Source organism: Miscanthus floridulus, chromosome 2, assembly GCF_019320115.1.
Source record: "Miscanthus floridulus cultivar M001 chromosome 2, ASM1932011v1, whole genome shotgun sequence".
Classification (NCBI taxonomy): Eukaryota; Viridiplantae; Streptophyta; class Magnoliopsida; order Poales; family Poaceae; genus Miscanthus; species Miscanthus floridulus.
The window spans coordinates 26,210,261-26,234,972 of NC_089581.1; the positions used below are offsets into that span (position 1 = coordinate 26,210,261).

Consider the following 24,712-nt stretch of genomic DNA (forward strand, 5'->3'; position numbering starts at 1 on the left):
TTAATTTTTTTTGAGCATTTTAATGGCTTCAAATAAAAAAACTTAAAATTAGAAAGACGTAAGGGTATTTTTGACTTTTTACACATATAGTTTAATGACGTTAGAGCCTAAACTGACAGTAGTGATATGGAGGGTATAAAAAAATTAGAAAAATGACGTCGAAGATCACTGAACTTTTTTTAAAACACTTAGGGTATTACGATTTTTTTTTTATGGCACGGAGGGAATTCCCCCAAAGGAAAACCTTCGTAGCCGCCAAGTCATCTGATACCCACGGGCCACGGCATCGGCATGGGCCGCCAAGCCATATGGTTCCCGCTGCTTTAGTGCTTTCATGGGCCATTTTGGACAACGTGGGTTCAGCCCAACACGGAACACGGCCCTGCACCCTGCTAATGGTTTTCTCGGCGGAAGGGGGTAGCCGATAGTAGGCAAGGCCAATCGTGTATTCGTGTCCAACTCCAGTGGGCAAGACATGGCGGGGAGAGGCGGCGGCGGCGGCAAGGGCGCGGCGGGGAGGATGATGTCGCTGCAGGAGTTCGTGTCCTCCATGGCCCCGCTCATCGATCTTGAGAAGGTTTTTCTCTCTCTCACCTATTTCAAGTTTGCGGTTGACTCGGCTGGTGACAGAAATGGATGGTGAGAGCGTGTTTGGTGGGTGCACAGGCGGCGGAGATATCGGCGGAGTCCGAGACGAGCGCCAAGAGCCTGGAGAGGCGGGGCTGCGTCATTGCCAACCTCAAGTGCACCGATGCCCAGGTTGCTGCTTCAGTCCTCTACTTCTGTCGCTGCTTGTGCTCCTTGGTGTGATACGAATGCTGCAGTTCTGGTCTTCAGTGCTAAACTTCTAATGGCCTTTGACTTGCTTATATGATGCTTGGCGCGTAGAGTAGACAGGACTGATGGGGAAGACGCTCCTGGAATTCCAGCCCAACAAAGGCGACGTTCTCCCGTCTCACAAGGTGAGGCTGCTGCTCTCGCCCTCTGTTCTGGTTGCCTGCTGTCGTGGCATTAGGGTTAGGAATTCAGACTGTCATGCAAATGAGCTCTGTGTCACTTGCCGTTGTAGGTCTTGTGAATCATGCATTAATACTATGCGGTGACAGTGTGACATAGGAAAGACTCACAAGTTCCTTTATATTCACAGGATGTTGATTGAAAACATGTTCACTGAGACCGATAATGCGCTTTACTTTTTCATTCTACTGCAGTTTGGAACGCATGATGTGGTTGCCTTGAAGCCAAATAAGGCAGATGCCGGATCTGCTTCGCTTGGTCAAGGTGTAGTTTATCGCTTAAAGGTACACTCATGTCATCTAATGCTACTAGCAATTTAAGGTTTTGATCTGTGTGTAGGAGTAATAATACCAATTTTGTTTCTTAACCAACAGGATTCTTCCATTACTGTTGCTTTTGATGATATTCCTGAAGATGGTTTAAATAGCCCTCTGCGTCTTGAGAAGCTTGCAAATGAGGTACTATGGCATTTGCAACATTCCATGCCTTCTCCAGATAATTGCAGCCTTTTAAGCTCATAATTGCACTTCTTTGTTTGTGATGTCATATTGTCCATGTTTGTTAATTGCTGGTTACATTGACCTACAGTTTAATATACCTCTTTCATTGTCGATTTTCTCCTGGTGTAGTTTAGATTTTACTGGCTTGCCAAGCCGCCCAGACATCAAATTATGATAATCCCTATTCTAGGTCACTTATCGCAGGATGAAGGATGCACTAATTGAACTTAGCAAGGCTGTCCAAACAGGACCTTGTGCAAACCTTGTTCCTGTTTTATTTGGAGAGAAGGCACCCATGCGCTCCAAGGATACTATGAAATTCAGTCCATTCAATAAGAACTTGGATGATTCACAGGTTACCATTTGAAATACTTCCTTTGTTGGTTGCATTCAGCTCTTGATTGTGTGATGCAGCATCGTTAAGTTCCATTTATGTTCTGATCCACATGGTATGAGTTAAAGAAAAGCCATATACAAATGAAACTTGTCATTTTTCTGGAATAATAGGATTTACTATATTATTTTAAGGATGATTTACCATAGAATTTCAGTAAATTCTTTTGTGCTGGAACCCCTCTTTCCTTGTAAATTGTTAATTACAATTGCATGAAGTTGAGTCATGTATGAATTAATAGTTTGATTTCTCAACCTGCAGTGTTAAACTTAAAGTACATAATCATTTTAATTATGGGAGCCAGAATTGCAATTCAATTCACCAGGATGTCTGCCATTAATTAAATGCTGCGATACCACAAAGAATTTGTTAGTGTCTGTTGCCTGCCATATTTAATTGAGTAAATGACTACTCAATGATACAGTTGTAGTTGTAGTTGCTTTTATCAGTTTTATCACCACATGGAGAGAGGCTGTGACTATATTTGAAAGTATTTCAAGCCGAGGTTAAAATTAAAATACCTAATTCCTTCATGACTGGTGAATGAGTGGTTACACTTGAGTGCATTTAACATTTTATTACTAAGGTTGTACAGTGAAGAAGCACATCCATAGATTGTACTATGAAGAAGCACATCCACAGAATGATTCACTGTGTGGCTACCTCCATGTAACCCAGCGAAATACGCAACAGTTGACACTCTAAATTAAGTTTCAGTCTTTCAAAAGAAAGATATAGCAGCTGTTAATAGTTTGTTTTATTCATTACAACTGCAGATTTTTATTCAATTGCAAGTATTTCTTGAATTTAAATCGATACAGCCCAGCAGGCATCAGCAACTTGTGGGTGTGCCATCACATTTTGCATTATGGCTGCTTCTGTATTTCACCCTCTTACCTCTCAATATTAGACTACTAGTTAGTCAGCCTTGTTTGCATAACAGTAGAGCCAGCAGTCTACTATCGTAGCACCCTCTTAAGTGTTGATGGTTTACCTTGTCATATCTTTAGGTTGTTTCTGTGTCATTTGTAACTTGTGCTTGTTTTGATGTTTCAACGTTTTACAAAGTTTCATAGTAGAGGATTTCTATTAGAAAGTTATTATTGTTTGAAAAAATCAGGAGCTGCACAAATACTGTTTTGATCTTTGATCTTGTACACCATATATGATTTTTCAATTTCTTTTGTATAAACATCCAAGACACGGCATATTATTTAAACTACAGGACATAAACTGGATGCTTTTTTACCACTTTATAATAAATGTTGTATATGTCTTCTGTAGAAAGAGGCTATTTCAAAGGCTCTTGGATCAAGGGATGTTTTCTTGCTTCATGGACCTCCTGGAACTGGGAAAACAACAACTATTATTGAGATAATATTGCAGGAGGTCAAGCGTGGATCAAAGATTCTTGCCTGTGCTGCTTCTAATATTGCTGTGGATAATATCGTTGAACGACTTGCACGATACAGGTTTGCTGAAACAAAGTTATGAAATATGTTGATCACTGAAAATTTTTGCTTTGAGATTTTTGTTGGAAAGAAACGACAAGCATATACTGCATCCATTTTAGAGAAGATGGGATGTGAATAATTTCGTTGTCCCATAAGTGACATAATATATGCCTTTTTTTACCAATTTGCTAAATGTGATATGAGCCTGTTGAACTTCTGCAGGACAAAATTGGTGAGGTTAGGGCATCCTGCTCGTTTACTGCCCCAAGTGCTCGACAGCGCTCTTGATGCACAGGTATTACACTATTTTTAGTGGCTTATCAGTTTGCTTCTATGCTTTGGAAGTTGGAACTAAAATTTCTAGATGCATGAAGTTTGCTATTTACTTCGTAAGTGGCGATTGACTATTTTCTAACTATTGGCTTATCCAAATACATCGTAAAGTGTAATCATCATTTGCCTTCATTGGATATTTTATGAAAATCCAGATTATGAATCTTGTATTCCCTTTGGTCAGATCAGTTTTTGCCTCTGTTATTGCAGTGCGATTATTTCTTTTCCCAACATCAAGAAATGAGTTGGTTTTATATTGTCTTTTCCTTTTGTTATCAACCATATAACTATACATGCATTTTATTTAAACAATTTAAATAACTGTAAATGATATGCAGTTTAAAATTACTGTAAGAATTCTCGTTTGAGTATATAAACAAAAGTCATATGATCTTTGACCTGTGATACCTTCATGTGTTCATATGACTTCTGGGACCAGGTATTACGAGCTGATAATAGTAGCTTGGCAGGAGACATTCGCAAGGAAATGAAGGTAAACAGTTATTCATTCACTTCCAAATTCTTGCTTTTATTTACACCATGACTGCTTAGAATCCATGGTGCCAGGCTTTCAAAACTTGAACATGAATATGTTTGTATCATATCAGGTAATGTTCTGATATGCAAAAACTACATCACCAGATTTATCACAATATATACGTTTGTTAAGTTTTACGAATCGAGTGATGTAGCAACAAAATGAGGTCAGGGGTCATATCAGGGACCGCGAAAATTAAAAAAAAACATCAAATAGAAAATAATGCAGTGTGTACATTTTTTGGACACTACCGACAGCTATCAAAGAACAAACTACTGGCAAGCCTCTTATAATTTTGATTTCAGTTACTTTATTCTCTGCGGTTAGGTTTTTCTTGATATATCCTGTCTCTTGCAGGTGCTTAATAGCAAATTGCTGAAGGCTAAAGATAGGAACACTAAACGGGACATCAGGAAAGAGCTCAAAACCCTTGCAAAAGAGGAGAGAAAACGACAGCAGCTTGCAGTCACTGATGTACTGAAAAACGCCGATGTTGTGCTGACAACTTTGACTGGCGCATCTTCGAAAAAGCTAAATGGAATTACATTTGATTTGGTTGTTATTGATGAAGCTGCTCAGGCACTTGAGGTGGCATGCTGGATAGCCTTGTTGAAAGTAAGTATAAGATTGAAGCACAAATCAAAGTTTGTGATGTGTTCTGTTGTGATGTAATTTGAATCTGTTGAGAGCATTGCAAATATTGCCCACTCGGTAAATGTTATGACATTTATGAAGTCATGTTTTAACATAAATTCACTTAAAGCATCCTGCTACTGGTAGTTATTTAGACATGAACTGCTTGATAGGCAATGCCATTAGCTAAGTGATTGCCTTTATGTTTACTATAAATCAGCATGCACAATAGTGTGGTTGTAATAATAATGTAATACTGTAGTTTCAGTGATTGTCATTATGATTTGGAGCTTCTTAATCTACTTTCTTGGCATTCAGGGGCCAAGATGTATTCTTGCTGGAGACCATCTTCAACTTCCTCCAACAATTCAAAGTGTTGAGGCTGAAAAGAAGGGGATGGGAAAGACACTCTTTGAACGCCTCACTGAAGCTTATGGAGAGGAAATCACATCCATGCTCACTGTCCAGTACAGAATGCACGAGCACATTATGAGCTGGTCGTCTAAAGAACTTTACAATAATAAGGTGTGAATTTACCCTGTGTTATTATGCTACCAGTTCCGTCCTGGTTTTGATTGTTTTTCTGTCATTTTCCACATCTTATTGTTCCCTTGTTTCTTCTCAGATCAAAGCACATTCTAGTGTTGCTGGGCATATGCTCTATGATCTTGAAGAAGTTACTAGATTTTCTTCAACAGAACCAACTATTATACTCATTGACACTACAGGGTGATTGTTATCTGATGTTTCTCGCTGTTTCGAGCACTATTGTAATTATTTGTTGAACTGTTCATACATAGAGATTTCACTATTTTCTTTTTTTTCCTTTTTGCTCTGTATGCCTTGCAAATAGTATTGCTAGGTACCTTTACAAAAGAAAATAGGATTACTATTTTCTCTGTAGAAATATACTTTGTATTCGAAGAAGATAATTAGGATGCGGTGTGGCCATCCTTTTGTTGTTTGAAAAAGACGCTTTTTCCCTAAGAGATGAACCCTCTGGATGCTTTTCACATAATGTTTCTAACATTTTCAAATACTCTTAGGTGTGATATGGAAGAAGTAAAGGACGAAGAGGAGAGCACCATGAACGAGGGCGAGGCAGCAGTATCCATTGCCCATGCCAAGTTGCTTGTTGAGAGTGGCGTTAATGCTTCTGATATTGGAATAATTACTCCTTACTCTGCACAGGTTTTTGGTCCCTTAGTCACCCTATGCATATTCAAGATAATATTCAAGTTAATAGCTAATTTTACCAGTCATCCACTGATGCCTGCAGTACATGATCTTCTGGTTAATAACCATGCTTTATACTTCTCTGTCCTATCGTCATGACCTAATATATGTATGCATGTTACACGGCCTTTTGGGGGGCATTGTTAAGGTTCAATATATAAGATGCCTATCTACAGTATATCTTTTTTCTCTCTCTCATTTACACCATTGTTGGTGGTTGGCAGATTTTACATGGCCGATGGCCTCAGTCTTTTACTTGTTTTATTACGTTGTATACATTTTCTTGCAACTCTCAGCTTTTAATTCATCTGGCTGTTATGAATTTATGGTGGCTTCTTGAGGGCTTCACCTAGTTCTGAAGGCCTGAATTATTGAATGGTTTAATATCATAGGTAACCTGCTTGAAGATGATGAGAAACAAAGATGCTAAATTGAAAGATTTAGAGATATCGACAGTTGATGGGTTTCAAGGCCGGGAGAAAGAAGCCATCATCATTTCAATGGTCCGGTCTAACTCAAAGAAAGAGGTAAAATCCCTCCTGAGAACCCATTAGATGAAAATTTGCTATTCTTATATTGAGTTGTACATATACAGGAATATAGACTCTGATGCATATACAATGTTACATGGTATATCCAGAAAAACAGGATTTAGGTACACTTGTTTTTATTATTTAAAAATGTAGAAAAAAATTGGTCCACGGACTATAAGCATTGCTAGCATGGTCTTTTTTTACGCAAGATGTTCTGCACACTTTTTGTTTGTGATTCTACAGTTCGTAATTTTTGTCATGAGAATGAATGAAATCTACCGGTGAAAAAATGGTAACCTGACTTAACAACCGAAATGAGATGTTCCTACTTCCTAGTTATGTTTTGATCATATAAGGTGGGAAACTTCACCTCATTATCCAAACACTATAGTTGTCTTTGTATCCGGGTTTTCTGTAGCCATTGCTGAGTAAACCTTGTGGCCTTTGGTTCTTTTAGGTGGGTTTCTTGAGTGATCACAGGCGGATGAACGTGGCGGTGACACGAGCCAGGAGGCAGTGCTGTCTGGTGTGTGACGTGGAGACCGTGAGCAACGACAGGTTCCTGAAACGCTTGGTCGAATACTTAGAGGAGAACGGGGAATACTTGAGTGCTTCAGAATACCAGAGCAGCTGACTGCCTGACTGGCGTCAATCAAATCAAATTCAACTATTCTAGTGGTTCGTGCAAGTGATGCTTTTCCAGCCTTGCATAGTCTGGCGTGATGGCATCTGGCATATCCGTGGAACGACTAGCAAGTGGATAGGATCTGCATGGAGATTGGAGTCTTGGAGAGCACAATATGAAGCTATGGTTCCTACATATCTTTGCTTTTTTCCCTTGTGAATGAACACATAAATGATGTTTTGTTCTGCCGTTGCCAATGGCATGGGAATGAAATCTTACAAAACCAAGAGTGTAGTGGAGAATGTGCTGTCGAATAGTGTGCTTTGTTTGCTGGGCCTTTTGGTCCGGGTGACGCACTGACGCGACTCCTGCTACGTGGGGTGTGGAGTGTGAACTGTGCTTGTGGGAATATCCGCCACAATATGCTGATGCAACGCAAGGTGTAGCTGTAGTCCGGTGTCTGGTAGGAAAAGGACGGAGGAACACGTGGTGCTCGGCCATCTGTTTACCGTTTTGTCGGTTTACTCTAGGCTCTCCTATTTTTGTGGGGAGGGTGGGCTGCAATCTCTACAAAGTTCTGTGAACAACTACAACTGAGTTCATAGCACTGTTGTCAAAAAACTGAGTTCATAGCACCATCGGACCGACCTTTTCTCGTCTGTCTCGTCTGTACGTGAAGGTGAAGGTGCGAGTAAACGAAAGAATTGGTAGAAGAATGTCTTAAAAGCCCTATCTGATCAGCTAGAGGTCGTTAAAATCTGCAGTCTTTGTAGAACGTGTTAAAAGCCGAATTAGGGGGGTGGGTTATGTGATTGTCACAATTTGGGTAAAGATTGTTAAAAATTGCTTCACAGAATTGGTAGAAGAATGTCTTAGAAGGCCCTATTTGATCGGCTAGAGATCGTTGAAAGTTGCCTTTTGTCGATCGTGTCAAAAGGGATGAATTACGTGATTGTCATATTTGGGTAGAGATTGTTAAAAAACTGCTTTTTCATAGGTTGTATGGATAGCTAAAGCTTTTAAAAGTCAGTCTATGAGCTCACGCTGATTCAAATATGATCTAAAGTTATGTATACCTCTTCTTTTTTCTCCACTAAATTTTCATCCCTAACTCTCCACTAGTCCGTCCGTTCACTCCGCCAAGCATAAACGTTTTGTTCACTTCTTATTCGTCCAGTTTATCAGCCATAGTACAGTGTTTTCTCTCACAACAAAACCGTATTAGCCGGCTTATCAGCCACAAAAACCATCAGCCGAATAGCCCGAAAAGTGACATCTGATTTTACTATTTACTACGAATAGTATTATACAATGAATTAAAGATAAGATTTCTATTTGGTTTGTTGTTTCATTCGTATAATCTGATCTCACGGCCTGTGCTCAGACGAATTATAGGGTGCCTCATATATCACAATATAAAGTCTGATTCTATGGGTCTATTTAGATCCATAAGACTAACAATTAGCGGAATCATATCTAAAATCATATTTAAATCGTAACTAATAAGTCAGCAAATGTCTTATCTATTACCCAACTAAAAATTAATTATTAGTTAGTTTTCCAGCTAACATAGTTATTAGTATCGTCAACTAATAAGTCAGCTAATGTCTTAGCTACCACCCAATTAACAATTAATTATTAGTCAATTTTTCTAGCTACCAAAGTTAATAGTTAACTTGGTGAGAGGATATGTTTAGATCCTTAGTAATAAGTTTGCTAATGTCTTAGTTTACCTACTATCTGGTTAACAATTAGTTCATACTCTCCTTCATTCCAAATTATAAGATATTTTGGTTTTCTAGATACAATAACTTTTTGCTATGCACTTAGATATACACTACATTAAAAGCATGTATCTAGAAAAACCAAAACGCTTTAATTTAATACGGAGGAAGTAGTTGAGTTTTTCAGAGCTAATAGTTAATTAGATGGATCTGCCTAGGACTATAGACCTGTTTGGATGGACTAAACTCCATATTTTGGATGCCAAATTGAAGACCTAAATATTAACTAATTACGGTATAACAAAAACTAATAGAGGCTAATTAATGTGTAGAACTCATTAGAGAAAAATAAATTTTTAATCACTCGACGTTCAACCTATTATCTAGGGATGAAAACGGATCGGATACGGACGGATATCACCGATATTACATTTGTTTTCATATTTCTGTCCGGATTCGGATTCGAATACGGATAGTGTCAACTATGTCGCATAGGATATGATTGGATATCGACATCATAAATATGTGATTTGAGTATTCGGATTCGGATACGATATCGGATGTTAGATATCCGAACTCAGATACGGACAGATCTCAACCCCTCTAAACGGATTCGGTTTCAAATACGGTTGAAAAATATCCGTACCGTTTTCAACCCTACTGTTATCAACGACGGACTAAACTTTAGCTTCGTGATCTAGGCCCTATATACCGGGTATAGGCTTGTGAAGGAATTGTGTTGTGATACGGCCCAACCGAAGTCCTTACGTCTAGCACAGCACGCCTGCTTTCCATTATACCAAGGAAGGCTGAAGCGAGAGGCCAGAATTGCTGCTGGGTGCTGGCCGTAGCGGGCGAACTCACCAAAATCACGGGCGCGAGAGATCGGAGCACGGCATGTCGGAGGAGCAGTTCCTCGTCGTGGCGGTGGAAGCCGCCAAGAGCGCCGGCGAGGTTCTCCTCCTGCAATCCCTGCCTTTTCTTGCCCTTCTTCTGGGCCCGTCTCCTCACTGGTTGCTGATTTCCTGAATCCTGAGCAGGTCATTCGCAAGGGATTTTACCAGACCAAGAACGTCGAGCACAAGGGCCAGGTATCCTCTCCATCCCCTTCGCACTCATCCATCTGGTGATTTTGGTTCCCCGTGTCGGTGTTGATGCATGCACCACACCATTGCGTTGCGTCCCATCTATTGGATTGGGATTTGGTACTCACGGTGCTGCGCATTGCTCGCCGGTGGCAGGTGGATTTGGTGACGGAGACGGACAAGGCCTGCGAGGACCTAGTCTTCAACCACCTCCGGAAGCACTTCCCGGACCACAAGTTCATCGGGGAGGAGACGTCCGCGGCGCTCGGGGCCACGGCTGACCTCACCGACGACCCGACTTGGATCGTCGACCCCCTCGACGGGACCACTAATTTTGTCCATGGGTACAATGGCGTCCTACCCTGCACTGCACCTTTTTGTTCAAATCTGCCCTCTAATTATGTTTGCTCTTCTCATCCCAAGATTGTGCGGATCTCTTGCATTGCAGTTTCCCATTTGTATGCGTCTCGATTGGCCTCACCATTGAGAAAATTCCTACTGTCGGAGTCGTCTTCAACCCCATCATGAACGAGGTATTAACTGATTCAGCATCCAGCATAATGTTCATATATGTAGTGTTGCAATGAGTGGAAGGACGCTATATTATCTGTCCCCTAATTCTAACTGTCCTTTATATTTTGCCACTGAATTTTAGTCTAATCTCAAGCTGCTTGTTCCATTTAGCTTTTCACGGCGGTTCGTGGAAAAGGAGCTTTCCTGAATGGCTCTCCAATTAAAGGTATACCCTGATTTAGCAACAATCAATTGAAGCTACATGTTGCTCCCTGCGCACTTTCTCCCTCAAGTTGCTCGTGCTAGTTTGAATATGTGCATCTTTCTTATGCAGCATCATCTCAAGATGAGTTAGTGAAGGCTCTTCTGGTAACAGAGGTAAGTGGAGCTATCAAGAATTAACTTAAACCATGCAGTTTATACATTGCATCATATTTCTCAGGTCAAGTTTGTTTCACTAGAAGATGATAGCATACGCAGGAACTCTATTGCTGCTTCTTCCTCTTAAAATTTCAATGATCTCATCACAACAATCTAGTTTGAAAAGAACTACTACCATCAGTAGGAACTATAACCTAAACAATTGGACGCACAACCTGCTTTTGTTTCCTGAAATTCTTAGTCAAACATCCTTCTAAAAAATTGAATTAGGGGACTAATTGGCCGAGTGCAAACATGTTACATGGATAAGACATGCATCATCATTGAAGAAAGTTATTTCTTGTATTCTCTTTTATTTCATCACCTGGCATACCTTTTTTATATCTTCACCTGGCATGCTTTATTTTGATTGCTGTGACTTGATTTTGGCTTGAAGGGCACTGCTCCCATGTAACTTCATGTAATGCATCTTCTAAACTGTGGATGACAATGTACATCCTAGAACCTCTTGTATGCTCCTTTTATTTCGTCTCCTGGCATTCTTGATACTTTGATAGCTGTGAGTCTGTGACTTGATTTTTGGCTTGAATGGCAAATGCTCCTGTGTAACTGCATGTACATCTTCTTGACCGTGGATGGCAATTTACATCTTAGAACCTCTTACTCAAAAGAACCTACTGGAAATACTGAACTGATAATTATACTGATTGATCAGGTTGGAACCAAAAGAGACAAGGTCACTTTGGATGATACAACCAACAGAATCAACAAGCTACTATACAAGGTAAATTCTGTAAAGTAACATCAGTTGCCTCGAATATAAATACAGTTTAACGTATCAACATTCTTAACCGCAGTTCCTTTTTTCCAGATTCGATCCATACGGATGTGTGGCTCATTGGCTTTAAACATGTGTGGAGTTGCCTGTGGTAGACTTGATTTGTGTTATGAGATGGGGTTTGGTGGCCCCTGGTATGGTTTAACCAAATTAATAACAGTGGTTTGAACAAAAATACAAAGTGCATATGTTCATCTCAAACTGCTAATTTTCCTCCAGGGATGTTGCTGCTGGAGCTGTAATTCTTCAGGAAGCGGGGGGCCTTGTTTTTGACCCGTAAGTCAGCGAGTTTGGCCAAGAAGCTTTTGTGACCACAATTTGATTGAGTGTCTCTGAATGTCTGTGACTTTATTTCTTCTGATTCGCAGAAGCGGTGGAGATTTTGATTTGATGTCGCGAAGAATGGCGGGATCAAACAGCTTGCTGAAGGATAAGTTCGTCAAGGAACTGGGGGATACCAATTGAAACAAATGTTACCATTATTCCTGGAGCAGAATAAGACAATAAGATTGCCTTGCCGCATGGTGATTAACATATTGTTTGGGCAGATTTTTTCCATGTAATTCTACACAAGGAACGCTGTCTTGCCGAACTATGTTGGATGCAAAACATTTTATTGGGTTTTGTGATTACATGGGAATGCATAGCTTGAAGCAACGGGCCCAACTTTATGGCAATATATCATATGTTTGGATGGAAGTGTTTTAGCCCAATTTCATGTGCTGGAAGGGGGGAAAAAGTAATTCTGGAGGAGAACGTGTCAAATTGCTGTCTATATATGCATTTGTTGAAAATATGGTTGCTACGCTGCAAACAATATGCGGTGGCATATTTTAGGCAGTGGAGTGTTTTTTTTAGCAATACCACTCTCTACGTCAAACGCCAGCGACTCCCTCCGGATGGACACATGGCGTGACGTGCACAACAACTTTGACTCCAAATCTTATTCTCATCCGAACACCGTTCGCTAACTCCGCCTTCTCTCACTGCGCCCTGACCTTGCACCGCTCGCTCACTCCTCGCTCCTGCGCTGTCGCGCGCCCCACCTACGCCGCTCGCTCCTCTCCTCAGCCCGTCACGCGCCTCACCTGCACTCGCTCCTTGCTTTGGTCGTGCGTCACGCCGCCCATTCCCTCTCGTAGCACGCGCCGCCTGCTAGGCTGAGCCAAGGTCGGTGCTGGTGGCGCTGGCTGGTGGTGGTGCTTGTGCGTACCGCTGGTGCTGGGTGCTGGTGGTGTTCGTGCGTCGCTGCTCGCCGTTGGCTCCAACCCCGACGGCTGGAATCGACCGGCCCAGGCTTCCCTACCCCTATGCTGCAAATGTATGTTTCAGGTGTTTCAGTCTTTTCAAAGGTGTGTTGCAGTTGTTTCTTATGGATGTTGCAAGTGTTTCAAAGGTATGTTGCAAGCATTTGTTTTAAAATATTTCATCTGTTCCAGACATATGTTGCAAGCGTTTTGATCTGGATATTTGTATATGTTTCACACATATGTTACAACAACATGTTCCATATGTTTCATTTATTTCAGACGTATGTTACAAGTGTTCTATGTGGATGTTGCACACGTTACTGTGACTATGTTGCAATTGTTCCATCTGAGTGTTGCAAAAGTAGATCTCAATGCAGGGTTGTTTAGCGAGGAAGAGAGAGCTAGTGCGGGAGCCATGGCGGCGTCGGTTGTAAGCTAGCAGCAGCGCTCCACCGGAGGACGCGCTAGCGCATGCGGACCCACTCCCGTATGACATGCTGCCTCTGCTAGCCCCCGCGGAGGTCCTGGAGCAAAAGGTTGTGGCACCTCCCTACGTGACGGAGATGCAGACCCTGGCTATGCAGGTGACGCGGGCGCAACAAGGTTGAAACCCCCTACGGGCGCTTTGTTACGTGTGGGACAGAACAGGTGCGGCGGATCTACGTCCGGATGCAGGCCTAGGGCAGACGTCACAGCGCTAGTTATTCCCTTTATCTATATCTAATACTAAAGAGGCAAAATTTCTGCCACTAAGAATTTTTCATCCAACCTGATCCTAAAGTGGCTTGGACTCACCATTAGATACAAAAAACTGTGTCCATGTTTTGTCCGTGAACCGTCCCTTGTTTCCGATGCTCCCGTCCACGTGTCCCTTTCCTGTTTCTTTTTATTTTCCGTTTCCTCTTCCCGTCATCGGCTCTGTATGTGACTTTTTTCTTCTCTTTTTTATCTCCCACTTTTTCTTATAATAAACAAAAATAATTAATAATAAAATATTATGAGAGTCTCATATTTTTAACTTTCCAAAAATGAGCTCACGTCCTCCGTGTCCGTACGTGAGTCCGGACTCTCGATCCATGCTCATATAAGTAAGCATAACTAGCATTTCTTATCTTTTTTATCTCCCATTTTTTTCTTATAAATATAAATAATAAATATATTATGAGTCCTATTTTTTTTACTTTCCAAAATATGCTCGGACTATGATCCATGCTCATACAAGTAACCAAAACTCGCATTTAGCAACGCGCAGGCACAATTGCTAGCAAAATAAACAAAATCCATCAACAGTCTACGCTGGATCGGTGAGACACGCAAAATCTACTGATACTGGAGCAGGCGAGTACTTTATCGCCACATTTTTAGGTTTTATTATTTTCTTTTCTTGAGTATAGTTTGGTATGTTTTCTTGTGGTTTTTGTATTTTTATTTTTCCCAGCGCAAACTCATACACTTGATGGGTCGTGCGTTTGCGCCCCGCCGAGAGGAAGAAGAGCCACCTGGCGTCGGGGGGTCACGGTTCCAGGAGAGAATTCACTGATAGACGGATGTACAAAAGGGTTTGGGTTGGTGGTCACAACATGGCGGTGATGGTGGCTGAGACGACGTGGGCACTCGTGGGGGTGGTGGGAGATGGCAGTTTGCGCAGGAGGAAGAGCCACCTGGCGCCGAGGGTCACGATTCCAGAAGAGAATTCACTGATAGGACGGGTGTATAAGAGGGTTTGGGTTGGTGGGGGCAGCGCCGGCAAGGAGGAAGAAGGATCATGCGGTTCCCAACCACGCGACCCTTCTCCCGCGTACGAGCATATTTGCTAGTTTAACTAGAAGACCTCTCAAAAACCAAACATGCCAACCTATATTAGCATGGATAGCACATCGATATTGGACTCCTGTTCTCATGCACAAGCTCAGCGCTTCTGAAGGCTGCCTTCCAAACGCTGATCTCCTGACAGATTTGCCCGTAACCGTAAACTCCCAAGGCTGCCTCGTAGAATATTCTTCATAAACTCCATGCGTTGTCGAATATTCCTCACAAAGGCAGTGGAGTGGAGTGCTTGTTCGCTTTGAGTTTGGCACCATAGCAATGGGCCGAAGTTATCTTGATGCGCCCCTACACCCAAAATTCGATATTCGGATGCGATTTGGCAGTAGAGTGCCGCCATTGGGCCATTGGGCCATTGGGGACGCAGCAATGTGCCATTGGGCAAGCCGTGCATATGTCCGTGTCTGCCTGCTGTCTGGAGTCTGTACTCTGGAGCCTGGACTGTTCGCTTAGTACTCTTCCGCTGAAACAGTACAGCTCCTGACACGAGCGAACAGGGCCGAGTAGAGGGGAGTGCGAACTGACCGAGGAGGCGACAGGCGACACTCACCAATTCACCATCCATGTCCATGGAAGCGGCGGCGGCGAGCTCGGTTGGGGCTGAATTCGGACCCCGGTTGCATCCCGCTCTCGGGTTCAGGCACAGCCAGCGCCGCGCCCTTCCTTGTTGTTGGCGCTCGCGTCCGCCCCTGCCGGCCTCGCATAGCCTCTGCGGCGGCGGGGGAGCCCGTCCCCGCGGCGCCATCGCCATCGCCGCCGCGTCCGGCGACCGGTGGCGGCAGCAGCTGGGAGAGCTCGAGGCGGAGGCGGAAGCGGAAGCGGAAGCTGGCTCGGTCTTGGGTCCTCCGAGGAGTAGCCCCCGCGAGGTGACCCACCTGCTAATCTGCTATCCCCGGCCCGTCCCTCGCTCGTCGTCCCTGCCAAACTCAGGACTCACTCATGGGCTCCTGGTTGCCTGTGCAGGTGAGGGAGGAGATGGCGCGGTGCTTCGACCTCGTCCGCCGCCTCGGCAGGGGCGCCGTCTACCTCGGCTCCTCCAGGGTCCCGCCCACGCACCCGCATTTCCTCCAAACCACCGAGCTCGCCAGAGAGGCAAGCAGTACTACTATTAGCAATCTAACATTCACAACATGTTGCTAGTTTCAGCAGGCATATTCTTGACCTAACTAACATAGTTCCTTGAAGAGTTAGAGAACGCCGTAAAAGATTTATTCAGACATGAGCCATTGCATCGAATTCGACTGCAAGTAGCTGTAGAGTGTAGTGTAGACATGATGAGAGTCATTGGCATATCTTTATGCATTTGGTCAGCTACCTGTCTTTGCATAGATAGCTCGGCTGCTCGACTGCACCACATGGACCGGAGCCGGCCCTGGGCTCATGGATGCTGCCATGCAAGGTGCCCTTGAGGCAGACAAGCTGGTTGGCGGCTTGAAGATTGCAAAGGAGGCCGGTGAATGGACAAGCTCAGGCTTCCATCCTTACCTGCCACCGGAGACCTACCTCACATGCAGGTACCTGAATTTCCTGAGGATGCAAAAATAAGATTCACATTGCACAACTTATGCACATGGCGATCACTATGTGCTAAGCTGAATTTCAGGTTCTTCTCAGCGAGGAAGCATGGCCTGGTGGATGCTGCGGTGCGGAGCAGCCCTACCGACAGAACCACCGTGGTTGCACTGCCAGGAGGGGTCGGGACACTGGACGAGTTGTTTGAGATCATGGCGCTGATTCAACTGGAGAGGATCGGGTCAGCGCTCCCGGTTCCGTTCTTGCTCCTCAACTACGATTCTTATTACTCCAAGCTGCTGGACTTTCTGAATGACTGCCAGGAGTGGGGCACAGTTGCTCCGGGGGAAGTGGCGTCACTTTGGAAGGTTTGTGATGGGAATCATGAAGCTTTGGAGTACCTTGCAGAGTTCTACAACGTTCCTGCTGACGAAAGAAATTACCAAATATCACCACAGTTGAAGCAGCACAGGACTTCGTACACTGCAAGCTGATGATAGAAGGTGGAACCTCATTTGTCATTCCTCTAGTTTTAGCAAGTTCTTCGAGTGAATTAAATCAAACAGGCTTTTAGCCCTTGGAAGCAACATTCTGAGAACAGTCGCTGTACATCTGAATTTTAGTTATTGATTGACAACGGTGGTGATGAATGAGGCGACTTTTGTTGAAGTTAGCATCAGATGAGACTACTGTCTTTGTTTGACCATGAAGCATCTAATTATGAAATGCATATTTTACTCTTAAGATTTTCAATCCGTGATTGCTGCAGCTCCATTGCAGATAATATGTTACCCACAACAAAACAGAAAAACAGAAATATTTGCAATACAAGTTTAATCAGGGGCTCAAGACATATCTGCAAACTCAGACAAATACATTGTAATACATTTCACTACAGTATAAACCGAAATTTTGCCCAGACAGATGGCAGATGAATCAGTTACATGCTCTTGTCCATATTATAATAAACTTCATGTAGAAAGGAAAAAAGGTCCAAGAAATCCCCATTTCCCAATTGTCAACCAGGCTCAGTTGACGAGTCTCAACTCCCAAGCAATCCAATCAGGTAACTCCATTCACTCGTACGCAGAAGCGAACACAGCCCGCCAAGACTGATCGTCGTCGTGCGTCAATGGAGCATCGCACGAGTACTCCGGGGTCCTCTCGTTCTCGTGGTGGTAGAAGGCACCCAAAGCCGACTCTGGCAGCCGGCTCTCTGCAAGGTGCACCTTCATCGTTTCCAGCTCCATCTCGTGCTTCTTCCTCAGCTTCTCTAGCTGTTTCTTCAGCTTCTCGTTCTCTTGCAACAACGCGGCAGTCCTCTCCTGCAAAACAGCGGAAGCACACAATTGAGAGTTGTCTTTTCACCTTGTACGATAACTAGACAAGAACACCAATGACTAGTTTTAAGTTTGAAACCTTTTCTAGTGTAGATGCTTCCTCAGCTTCTCTCAATCTGACGAGCAGTTCTCCAGCAGCATGAACAGCTTCAGCGGTGTCTCGCAGCTGAATGCGGAGCCTTCTGTTCTGTTCTTTCAGCTGAGCCCTCTCCTTTTCTCGGTCGATTCTCACCGTGGAAAGCTCTGTGGCAAGGGCAGCAGCAAAGGCCGTCCCACAGCCCTTCCTGCCTGCTTTGGCAGCCGCCCTCTTCACCTCAGAGATCGCTTCCATCACTCGGCGGTGCTTCTCGAGAAGATCATTATACAGCTCCTGGAGCTCAACATAATGCTCAACCATCCTGGCGTGGCCGTACATCGCCCGTTGAAGAGCCTCATCCAGCTCTGCTGTGCACTTCTTCTCATTGCAGAGCTTCATCTCGGTCGTCTCTGCATGCATCCTGTTTGATTCCAGGTCGATCCTCAGCTCTTCGGTGAGTGAGATCCACTTGCCCTCAGACTCCATCCATTTCTGCCTTTCTTTGTCAAGTTCATACTCCTGGTCTGTGCTGCCGTTCCTTAACTGATCAAGAAGGCTACCAGTTGTTGATTCAGTAGTCTGGTTTTTGAGTTGCTCCTTCAGACTCTCGATTTCAGCAAGAAGTGCCTCCCTCTCATTCACATTGAGTGACACCTTCCTATCATGACATTGTTCAGAAACCTTGCCTTCACTAGTTAGTTCTTCTGCAGGTGCCATACCATTTGAATCTGGGCCATCTTCTGACCTGTTCTTATATTGGTCAATCTGCAACACAACATATGAAAATGTAAATGAAAGGGAAATAAATGTCTGAAGTATATTCGATTCATCTCTGTACATACTAAAGTGCTCAGCTCCTTGATCTTTGCTGCTTGTTCTTCACATAAAGCTTCAAGCTCAGTTTCTCTCTTGGAAGCAATTTCCTTGGTTATGTTGCCGTCCTGGTCAATTTAAATGGTTAAGTAGATGACACGAATCAAATAAAATAGTTCAATCATATAGCTTGAAAGACAAACCTTAATTGAAGCGCTAGCTGATTCATTAGATGTGGCACCCAAGGCTAACGCAATCTGTTTGTCTGAGTTTACATTTTCTGTCTGATTCTCATTTGTGTTCATTGGCTTCTTGCAGGATGAACAAAGATTGCTTCCTTGGTCCTCAGGAAGAGTTTGAACGACTGAACTGAATTTTGCTGTTGACTGACGAGGATTCACCGTAAAATGGTCAAATGAAAGACCAATAAATGATTTTCGTGGGGCTGGATTCTGTTGATGATACTCTATAATGTGCAAGCCACGTTGGAGACTTGCAGCCAGTGAGTCAGTGGGGCTAAGCTTGCTTGATTGGAGAGAGGACCGGACTGCACTATTTCTACACACTTCAACATTTCTATCACCTGGGCTGTCAGATACTCTAAGCTTGCTTGGTGATAGCCCCGGTGAAGTGATGCTCTTTCTTGCCTTGTTGTGGATCTTTGGAGAAGAGCACAATGTAGGATCCTGAATAGGTGACAACCGTGGGGAGGCACTAATTGATAGACTAGATTTTCTGTCAGAACCGAGGTCTTCCTTAGCATTTGTATTGTTAGATACTTCTTTGTGCTCTTCCTGTCGTGGACCTTCAAAATCATCTATGATAACTTGATCATCTTCTCCACTTCTTCCCATAGAACAAGGAGTGTTTTCATCTCCACTCTCCGCATCCATGAAGTCATCAAAGTTATCTTCAGATGAAGAGTGAAGCTTGCTAATTTGATCACGCAGTTCTTGCACATCTTCTTCATCAACATCCATTTCTTCCTCTGAATCAACTTCTATGTGAGGCAAGATAAGAGAGCGGTTGAGGCTCACTCGCAAAGTATGCAAGCTTTCACGGGCACTTTGTGCACTGAAGTATCCAGCCTTGCAAGTTGTGGTGTCTCCGGACTTTGTTCTTATGAGTTCATCCTGCAAGAAATTAAATAATTAGCAAATCTGTGTATATTGTAGGTAATTCTACATGCTTTTGAGTTGTGAGGTAATACCTTTAACTGATGTATCTGATCGCTCAAACCATTAACATCATCTTCTGATATCTCATTTATCACAGGTTTGTTTGGCATTAGCTTTGCTCGCTCACCAAATCTTAGTGTACTTAAGGTTCCAGATCTGCATCTGCAGTTCCCAATGTACTGAATCAACACAAGAATATGTAATAAAAGGTATAAAAGGAACACAAGAACAGAAAATACCTGTGTTCTGAAGAAATCGAACACAAAAATATAGCCCTGGAGTTGCCACCTAGTGTATCCTTCAGCACATGTGTCAAACGGGATTGCTGATGACTAGTTTCTTGAAATGACAGGTGTGTGAGGCTTTGGATTTTCTAAATATCTCTATCATACATTTTTTTCTTAAAATAAGGGCAATTTGGCATATTGCATTCGGAGGCCTATAGGACATCAAGACAGGGAAACTAATCTAGGTGCACCAAGAAAAATAAAGGAAACGATGAACAGAGGTCTTTGTATAACTGAATCAAGTTGATAGCAAAATAAAATATCAAAGAAGCAATTACAGATTTACATACCCAAGCCTTGAAAGAGACTTCTTAAGATGTCTTTCCTCCTTTGTGGAATGCTTTGCTGCACCATCAAAAGTTCATCAGTGTCAGGACCAGCAAGGTCAACAAAGGTAATTCTGCTAGTTCTTGAACTGCTAAACCCATTTGATGAACCCTGTGAAGAGAGCAAATCCAAAAGATAAATCAGCAGATGTACATCTTATAAACATCTGATAGATTTATTATAATAAGACAGAATACAAAGGTGAAATCCTGAGATTTAGAAAGGCTAACAGTTATTACAGTATGCAACAAAGAACCTAGAACTAGCAAAAAAAATTAGCATGTACCTTGCTCCATGCTTCAATAATGCAGGTGAATATCACATGAGAGCGGGAACTTTTCAAGTTCATACTGGTGGTGCCAACTTTTCTGTTTGACAGTCCCTGTAAAGAAAAATAGACTTGGTTATGATGAGAACACTAATCCAAAGAACTATCCTACTAATCAAGAGAAGCATCCTTACAAAACAGACTAATCAACAATAGCCACAATAACAATATGACTATGGTAAACAAAACACTGATGCAGTAGCTGCAGCTGTTGTTACAGAAATTTTAGAGATATGCATGCAATAAATACGAATCAAGCGAGTCTTGATATCAAAGCAAGCTTTTATATTCTGGATGGTGTTGCATGCTGGTTACACCAGCGTGATATCTTGGTTTCATTCCACAACAGTATAGAGATGCTCAGATGAAAAGATTACAGTTCAAAAATAATAGGAGAGAAACTAAATGACAAACTTTTGTGTTACTCTTATTGGTGAAATTTGTTCTTATAAGAACATAATCATAACTTGAAATCGCAATATTGGACTTATTCTATTCTCCAACTATAACCTTTACGGAAGCATAAAATTTTTTATCTCTACACATGATGAGCGCTCAAAAGCCTGCTCCATATAAATATATAACTTTAGAAAAAATTAATTAACCACTCCAATAATTTAGAATTTTTTTTAGCTTTTCTATATTGCCAACTTGCAAATTCAATAGCAAATTGTCAGATAAACTTGCAAATTCATTGTTCATGCCTGACCAGGGCATCCACTGTCCAGGAACATAGAGAGAACATCATGAATTGGAAGTAATCTTATACCTTCATCAAGATCTGATTGATATCCTCTACTGTTGACACATACTCATCAGTCAAGTTCTCAACATGGATACCATTGCCAGCATTCTCTTTTATCTAAAAAGAGTGAAGTTGGATGAGATATCTGCATAAACCAATAGCAACTGCAATTTCAGGATAATTTTCTTGTCGAATAATGTACCTGCAGGTCACGCTGAGATGGTTCCAACAGATCATTGATCTGCTCGTTATGTACCTGCAACAAGTTGGAAAAGCAAATCACATATGTTAGTTCTGATTTCAGCTCTAGAAACCATTTCCAAGACACGGTTCAGTTGAAAACAACCAAATTACTGCACACCTCGAGGAACGAGCAACGGCATTGGTAGCTCGTCTGCTTCTCAGGAGAACTCTCTCGCATCTACACAGGGAAGGAGCAACGTCAAGTCAAACAAGATCACTCACAATTTACCAAAAGAGAAAGGACGGGTGAAGAATCTCCTTACTCTTTGGATTCGAGAGAACAGGTTCTGGAAAACCCGAGGAACGATGCCCCGGTCAGCGTGGTCAGAGCCACTGTCAACCATGGCGCCGAGAGGGCCCCACATGGTGTATGTCTTCCCGGTGCCACTCTAGAAGCATCGGACACATACAAGCATCAGCAACAGGAACCGAGGAGCAAAGAACACGATACGGACTGCATGGATTAGTAGTAGTTAGTACCTGGCCATAGCAGACGAGGGATGTGTTGAATCCAGCAAGAGCGTTCTCGATCATGGGCGATCCTACCAGATCGAACGCATCGGCCTGCAAGCAACCACCAATTCGCAGAATTCTTTCAGAGTCGCTCACGATTGGGCATGCTACTCGGTGTGATGCGTTTTAAGCTTGCTTGTATACCTGAGAAGCCCTGTCGTCGAGGACGCCATCCACTGGGAAGGACCGGTCGCCGACAGCGACTGAGTCTGGGGCGGTCTTGCGGACGAACCACAGATCCTTGCCGTCCACCGGCCGGCTCACCGTCGGGCGCACCCTCACCACCACCTGCGCGCATCCCCACAACATCAGGAGCTAGCTCGCAAGTCGCAACCCTCCCGAGATCCCAAATTGCCATGGTAGAAAGCCGGATCCGGTGAATCCATGCATGGCACAGTACCTTGACGGAGGGCTCGTCGTCGGCTGGCGCTGTGGTAGCGTCCGTGGAGTGATCGTCCTCGGCGGTGGCAGCCGGCGGAGCCGCAGCCGCTGGCTGCTTCGGGCGTGGCGAGGAGGCGCCCTTGGCGGGCGACGCCGGCGGCGAGGAGGCGAGGTTGGGGTGGAGGTTCTCCTGGTCGGCGGCGCGCGGGGAGGCGGCGCCGGCGAAGGCGGAGAGCGAGCGCGACGCCTGCCGCTTCAGGTTCCGCCGCAACATCTCCATGGTCGCTTTGCTGCTGCTGCGTATTACTCCGGCGAGACGCCGATCGGCTAGCAGAATCAAGGGAATCGAGAGCGGGGAGGAGAGGGGAAGGGAGGAGGAGGAGACGAGGAGGGACGCTTCTCGCTTGCTTGCGCGTGTCCGTTGGAATTTAATTCGAAAACTTTTGAAACGGGGGAGGCGGCGGGGGTGGAAAACGATAGCCTAGCGGTCGGCTCGATCCGACCGGCTGATTCGTGATGGACGCTCGGGAGCTGGGCCACATGGGCTCGTGGGAGGTCTCGTACGCTGCCCCGCGGGGTTACCGGACCGCAACTAGGCGTTGGGGAGCGGTGTCCGTGCTAAAGGCCAGAACCCTGCGTCGGATGCGTCGTGGAAAGCTGGCGGGCCAGATCATCCGTGGATGAATTACCTAGGCAGCGAGGCTCGATCATCGTCAAAGATTTCCCGGACTCAAGCAAGCTTGACTGCCTGAATATACAGGCTCAAGCATTGTTGAAAAATTCAGAAACTAAATAAATATAATCAATGGAACAACTTCTGTAAAAGATCAGCTCTAAAATATAAAACCACATGGGACAAGTTTAGACTACGAAGGCAAGCCAATCAGTGATTTTTTTTTCTAAAGTTGACTTGGGTAATGGATATCACCAAAGTGGACTTGTATGAATGGTTTCTGGTTTGACTAATGCATCTAAATACTTTCACGCGATTAATGTACAAGATTTTAAGTTATTTTATTGGAAATTTTGTGGTGGTTTTTATTTTGATGATGTATTGATATACAACCAGTCTTTATCTGAACATCTTGACCATTTAAGTGTTGTTTTTGAGGTTTTGCGTGCTGCACGCTTATTTGGTAACCTCGAGATGTGCACGTTTTGCATCGAACACGTATCCTTTTTGGACTATCGTGACTCCGTAGGAGATTAAGGTAGATAAAGTCAAGGTGCACGTTATTTAGAGTTGGCGAATGCCCTTGTGTACTCATATCTTACACAGGGGTATGGACATTGACACACGTTGTCCAGTCTGCTGGCGTTTTGATGAAGATGGAGGGCATTGCTTTCTAAAATGTAAAATGGTGAAGAAATGTTGGAGAGCAATGTCCATAGAATATATCTGAGTTGAGCTTTTAGAGTTGACCTCAACAAAGAATATGGTGTTGAGTATTCTATCTCTAGAGCAAGATACAAGGGCAAAAGTGATAAACCTCCTTTGGGCATGGTGGGATGCACGCAATAAAGCAAATGTTGGAGAACAAGTGGAGTCGATAGAGGAGGTTGTATATAGAGCTATGTCCATCAGTCTAGTTTGCTCTATGAAGTGGCGAGACAAAAATAGATAAACCTATGAAACAAAGCGTACAATGGTGTTCGCCTAAATCAGAGTTTGTGAAATTAATCTTGATGGTGCTTTTCTCTAAGGGAGAAAGAGTGGAGCATGGGGTTTTGTAGTGAGGGACCATGAAGGTTCAGTGGTGCTAGCAGGCGCAGGAAAATTGTATAAAGTACATGATGCTCTATGTACAGAAGCCCATGCTTGTTTAAAGCAATCACCGCGACAACAGATCAAGGTATGATGCAAATTTAACTGGAATCAGACTCCCTAGTTTTGGTGAAGGCTCCCAGATCTTCTAAATATGATCATTCAGCTGGAGGCTCTCTGTCCAGAGAGTCTAAATTTCTTTTAGATACACAGTTTGATTCTTTTGAGTTGTGTTATGTTCCACATTCTTGTAACAATTGTGCACATGAGTTATCTTGCAAGGGTTTGTCTTAGGACCCAGATCTATCCTTTTTTATGGGTAGATC

At 43.4% G+C, this 24,712-nt stretch overlaps 4 protein-coding genes across 6 annotated transcripts; 3 read left to right on the forward strand and 1 right to left on the reverse strand.

Moving 5' to 3' along the window:
- The first annotated feature begins 421 nt into the window (after nt 1–421).
- Nucleotides 422–7,568, forward strand: LOC136520418 (uncharacterized). Of its 2 annotated transcripts, none has more exons than XM_066513925.1 (15): nt 422–577; nt 667–759; nt 894–962; nt 1,212–1,301; nt 1,392–1,475; nt 1,708–1,872; nt 3,196–3,383; nt 3,588–3,660; nt 4,138–4,191; nt 4,594–4,851; nt 5,188–5,394; nt 5,495–5,598; nt 5,916–6,060; nt 6,498–6,632; nt 7,096–7,568. In XM_066513925.1, exons 1-15 carry the CDS (start codon nt 476–478, stop codon nt 7,270–7,272), a joined length of 1,944 nt encoding a protein of 647 aa, XP_066370022.1. In that variant the 5' UTR covers nt 422–475; the 3' UTR covers nt 7,273–7,568. The 2 variants fall into 2 exon arrangements, with proteins under 2 accessions (XP_066370022.1, XP_066370029.1); XM_066513932.1 differs by having other exon boundaries at nt 532–577; nt 889–962.
- Nucleotides 7,569–9,750: 2,182 nt separating this feature from the next.
- LOC136538268 (inositol monophosphatase 3-like) lies at nt 9,751–12,436 on the forward strand. The gene is made up of 10 exons (XM_066530250.1): nt 9,751–9,941; nt 10,028–10,078; nt 10,229–10,416; nt 10,521–10,605; nt 10,757–10,811; nt 10,920–10,963; nt 11,682–11,750; nt 11,838–11,938; nt 12,024–12,080; nt 12,173–12,436. Exons 1-10 carry the CDS (start codon nt 9,885–9,887, stop codon nt 12,267–12,269), a joined length of 804 nt encoding a protein of 267 aa, XP_066386347.1. The 5' UTR covers nt 9,751–9,884; the 3' UTR covers nt 12,270–12,436.
- Nucleotides 12,437–15,337: 2,901 nt separating this feature from the next.
- On the forward strand, nt 15,338–19,059 carry LOC136520438 (uncharacterized). Of its 2 annotated transcripts, XM_066513978.1 has the most exons (5): nt 15,338–15,744; nt 15,842–15,970; nt 16,208–16,392; nt 16,482–16,893; nt 18,938–19,059. In XM_066513978.1, exons 1-4 carry the CDS (start codon nt 15,442–15,444, stop codon nt 16,882–16,884), a joined length of 1,020 nt encoding a protein of 339 aa, XP_066370075.1. In that variant the 5' UTR covers nt 15,338–15,441; the 3' UTR covers nt 16,885–16,893; nt 18,938–19,059. The 2 variants fall into 2 exon arrangements, with proteins under 2 accessions (XP_066370075.1, XP_066370065.1); XM_066513968.1 differs by lacking the exon at nt 18,938–19,059 and having other exon boundaries at nt 16,482–17,113.
- LOC136538269 (kinesin-like protein KIN-12C) lies at nt 17,235–23,028 on the reverse strand. The gene is made up of 15 exons (XM_066530251.1): nt 22,641–23,028; nt 22,385–22,528; nt 22,208–22,291; nt 21,991–22,116; nt 21,846–21,905; nt 21,687–21,740; nt 21,509–21,601; nt 20,698–20,793; nt 20,375–20,522; nt 20,037–20,136; nt 19,830–19,959; nt 18,823–19,752; nt 18,649–18,747; nt 17,810–18,571; nt 17,235–17,715 (listed from the first exon to the last, which is right to left on the reverse strand). Exons 1-15 carry the CDS (start codon nt 22,899–22,901, stop codon nt 17,467–17,469), a joined length of 3,336 nt encoding a protein of 1,111 aa, XP_066386348.1. The 5' UTR covers nt 22,902–23,028; the 3' UTR covers nt 17,235–17,466.
- Nucleotides 23,029–24,712: the final 1,684 nt, after the last annotated feature.

Excerpts from the sequence above, each read along its gene's own strand:
- LOC136538269 (XM_066530251.1), bottom strand. The coding sequence starts at position 22,901 with ATGGAGATGTTGCGGCGGAACCTGAAGCGGCAGGCGTCGCGCTCGCTC. Across the intron at positions 21,906-21,990 it reads TGTTCTCTCGAATCCAAAGA|ATGCGAGAGAGTTCTCCTGA; the intron begins GTAAGGAGATTC and ends TTCCCTGTGTAG. Across the intron at positions 17,716-17,809 it reads AAGCATCTACACTAGAAAAG|GAGAGGACTGCCGCGTTGTT; the intron begins GTTTCAAACTTA and ends GCTGTTTTGCAG.
- LOC136520418 (XM_066513925.1), top strand. The coding sequence starts at position 476 with ATGGCGGGGAGAGGCGGCGGCGGCGGCAAGGGCGCGGCGGGGAGGATG. Across the intron at positions 1,302-1,391 it reads GTGTAGTTTATCGCTTAAAG|GATTCTTCCATTACTGTTGC; the intron begins GTACACTCATGT and ends CTTAACCAACAG. Across the intron at positions 5,395-5,494 it reads AAGAACTTTACAATAATAAG|ATCAAAGCACATTCTAGTGT; the intron begins GTGTGAATTTAC and ends GTTTCTTCTCAG.
- LOC136520438 (XM_066513978.1), top strand. The coding sequence starts at position 15,442 with ATGTCCATGGAAGCGGCGGCGGCGAGCTCGGTTGGGGCTGAATTCGGA. Across the intron at positions 15,745-15,841 it reads CGAGGAGTAGCCCCCGCGAG|GTGAGGGAGGAGATGGCGCG; the intron begins GTGACCCACCTG and ends TTGCCTGTGCAG. Across the intron at positions 16,393-16,481 it reads GAGACCTACCTCACATGCAG|GTTCTTCTCAGCGAGGAAGC; the intron begins GTACCTGAATTT and ends GCTGAATTTCAG.
- LOC136538268 (XM_066530250.1), top strand. The coding sequence starts at position 9,885 with ATGTCGGAGGAGCAGTTCCTCGTCGTGGCGGTGGAAGCCGCCAAGAGC. Across the intron at positions 10,417-10,520 it reads ACCACTAATTTTGTCCATGG|TTTCCCATTTGTATGCGTCT; the intron begins GTACAATGGCGT and ends CTTGCATTGCAG. Across the intron at positions 11,751-11,837 it reads TCAACAAGCTACTATACAAG|ATTCGATCCATACGGATGTG; the intron begins GTAAATTCTGTA and ends CCTTTTTTCCAG.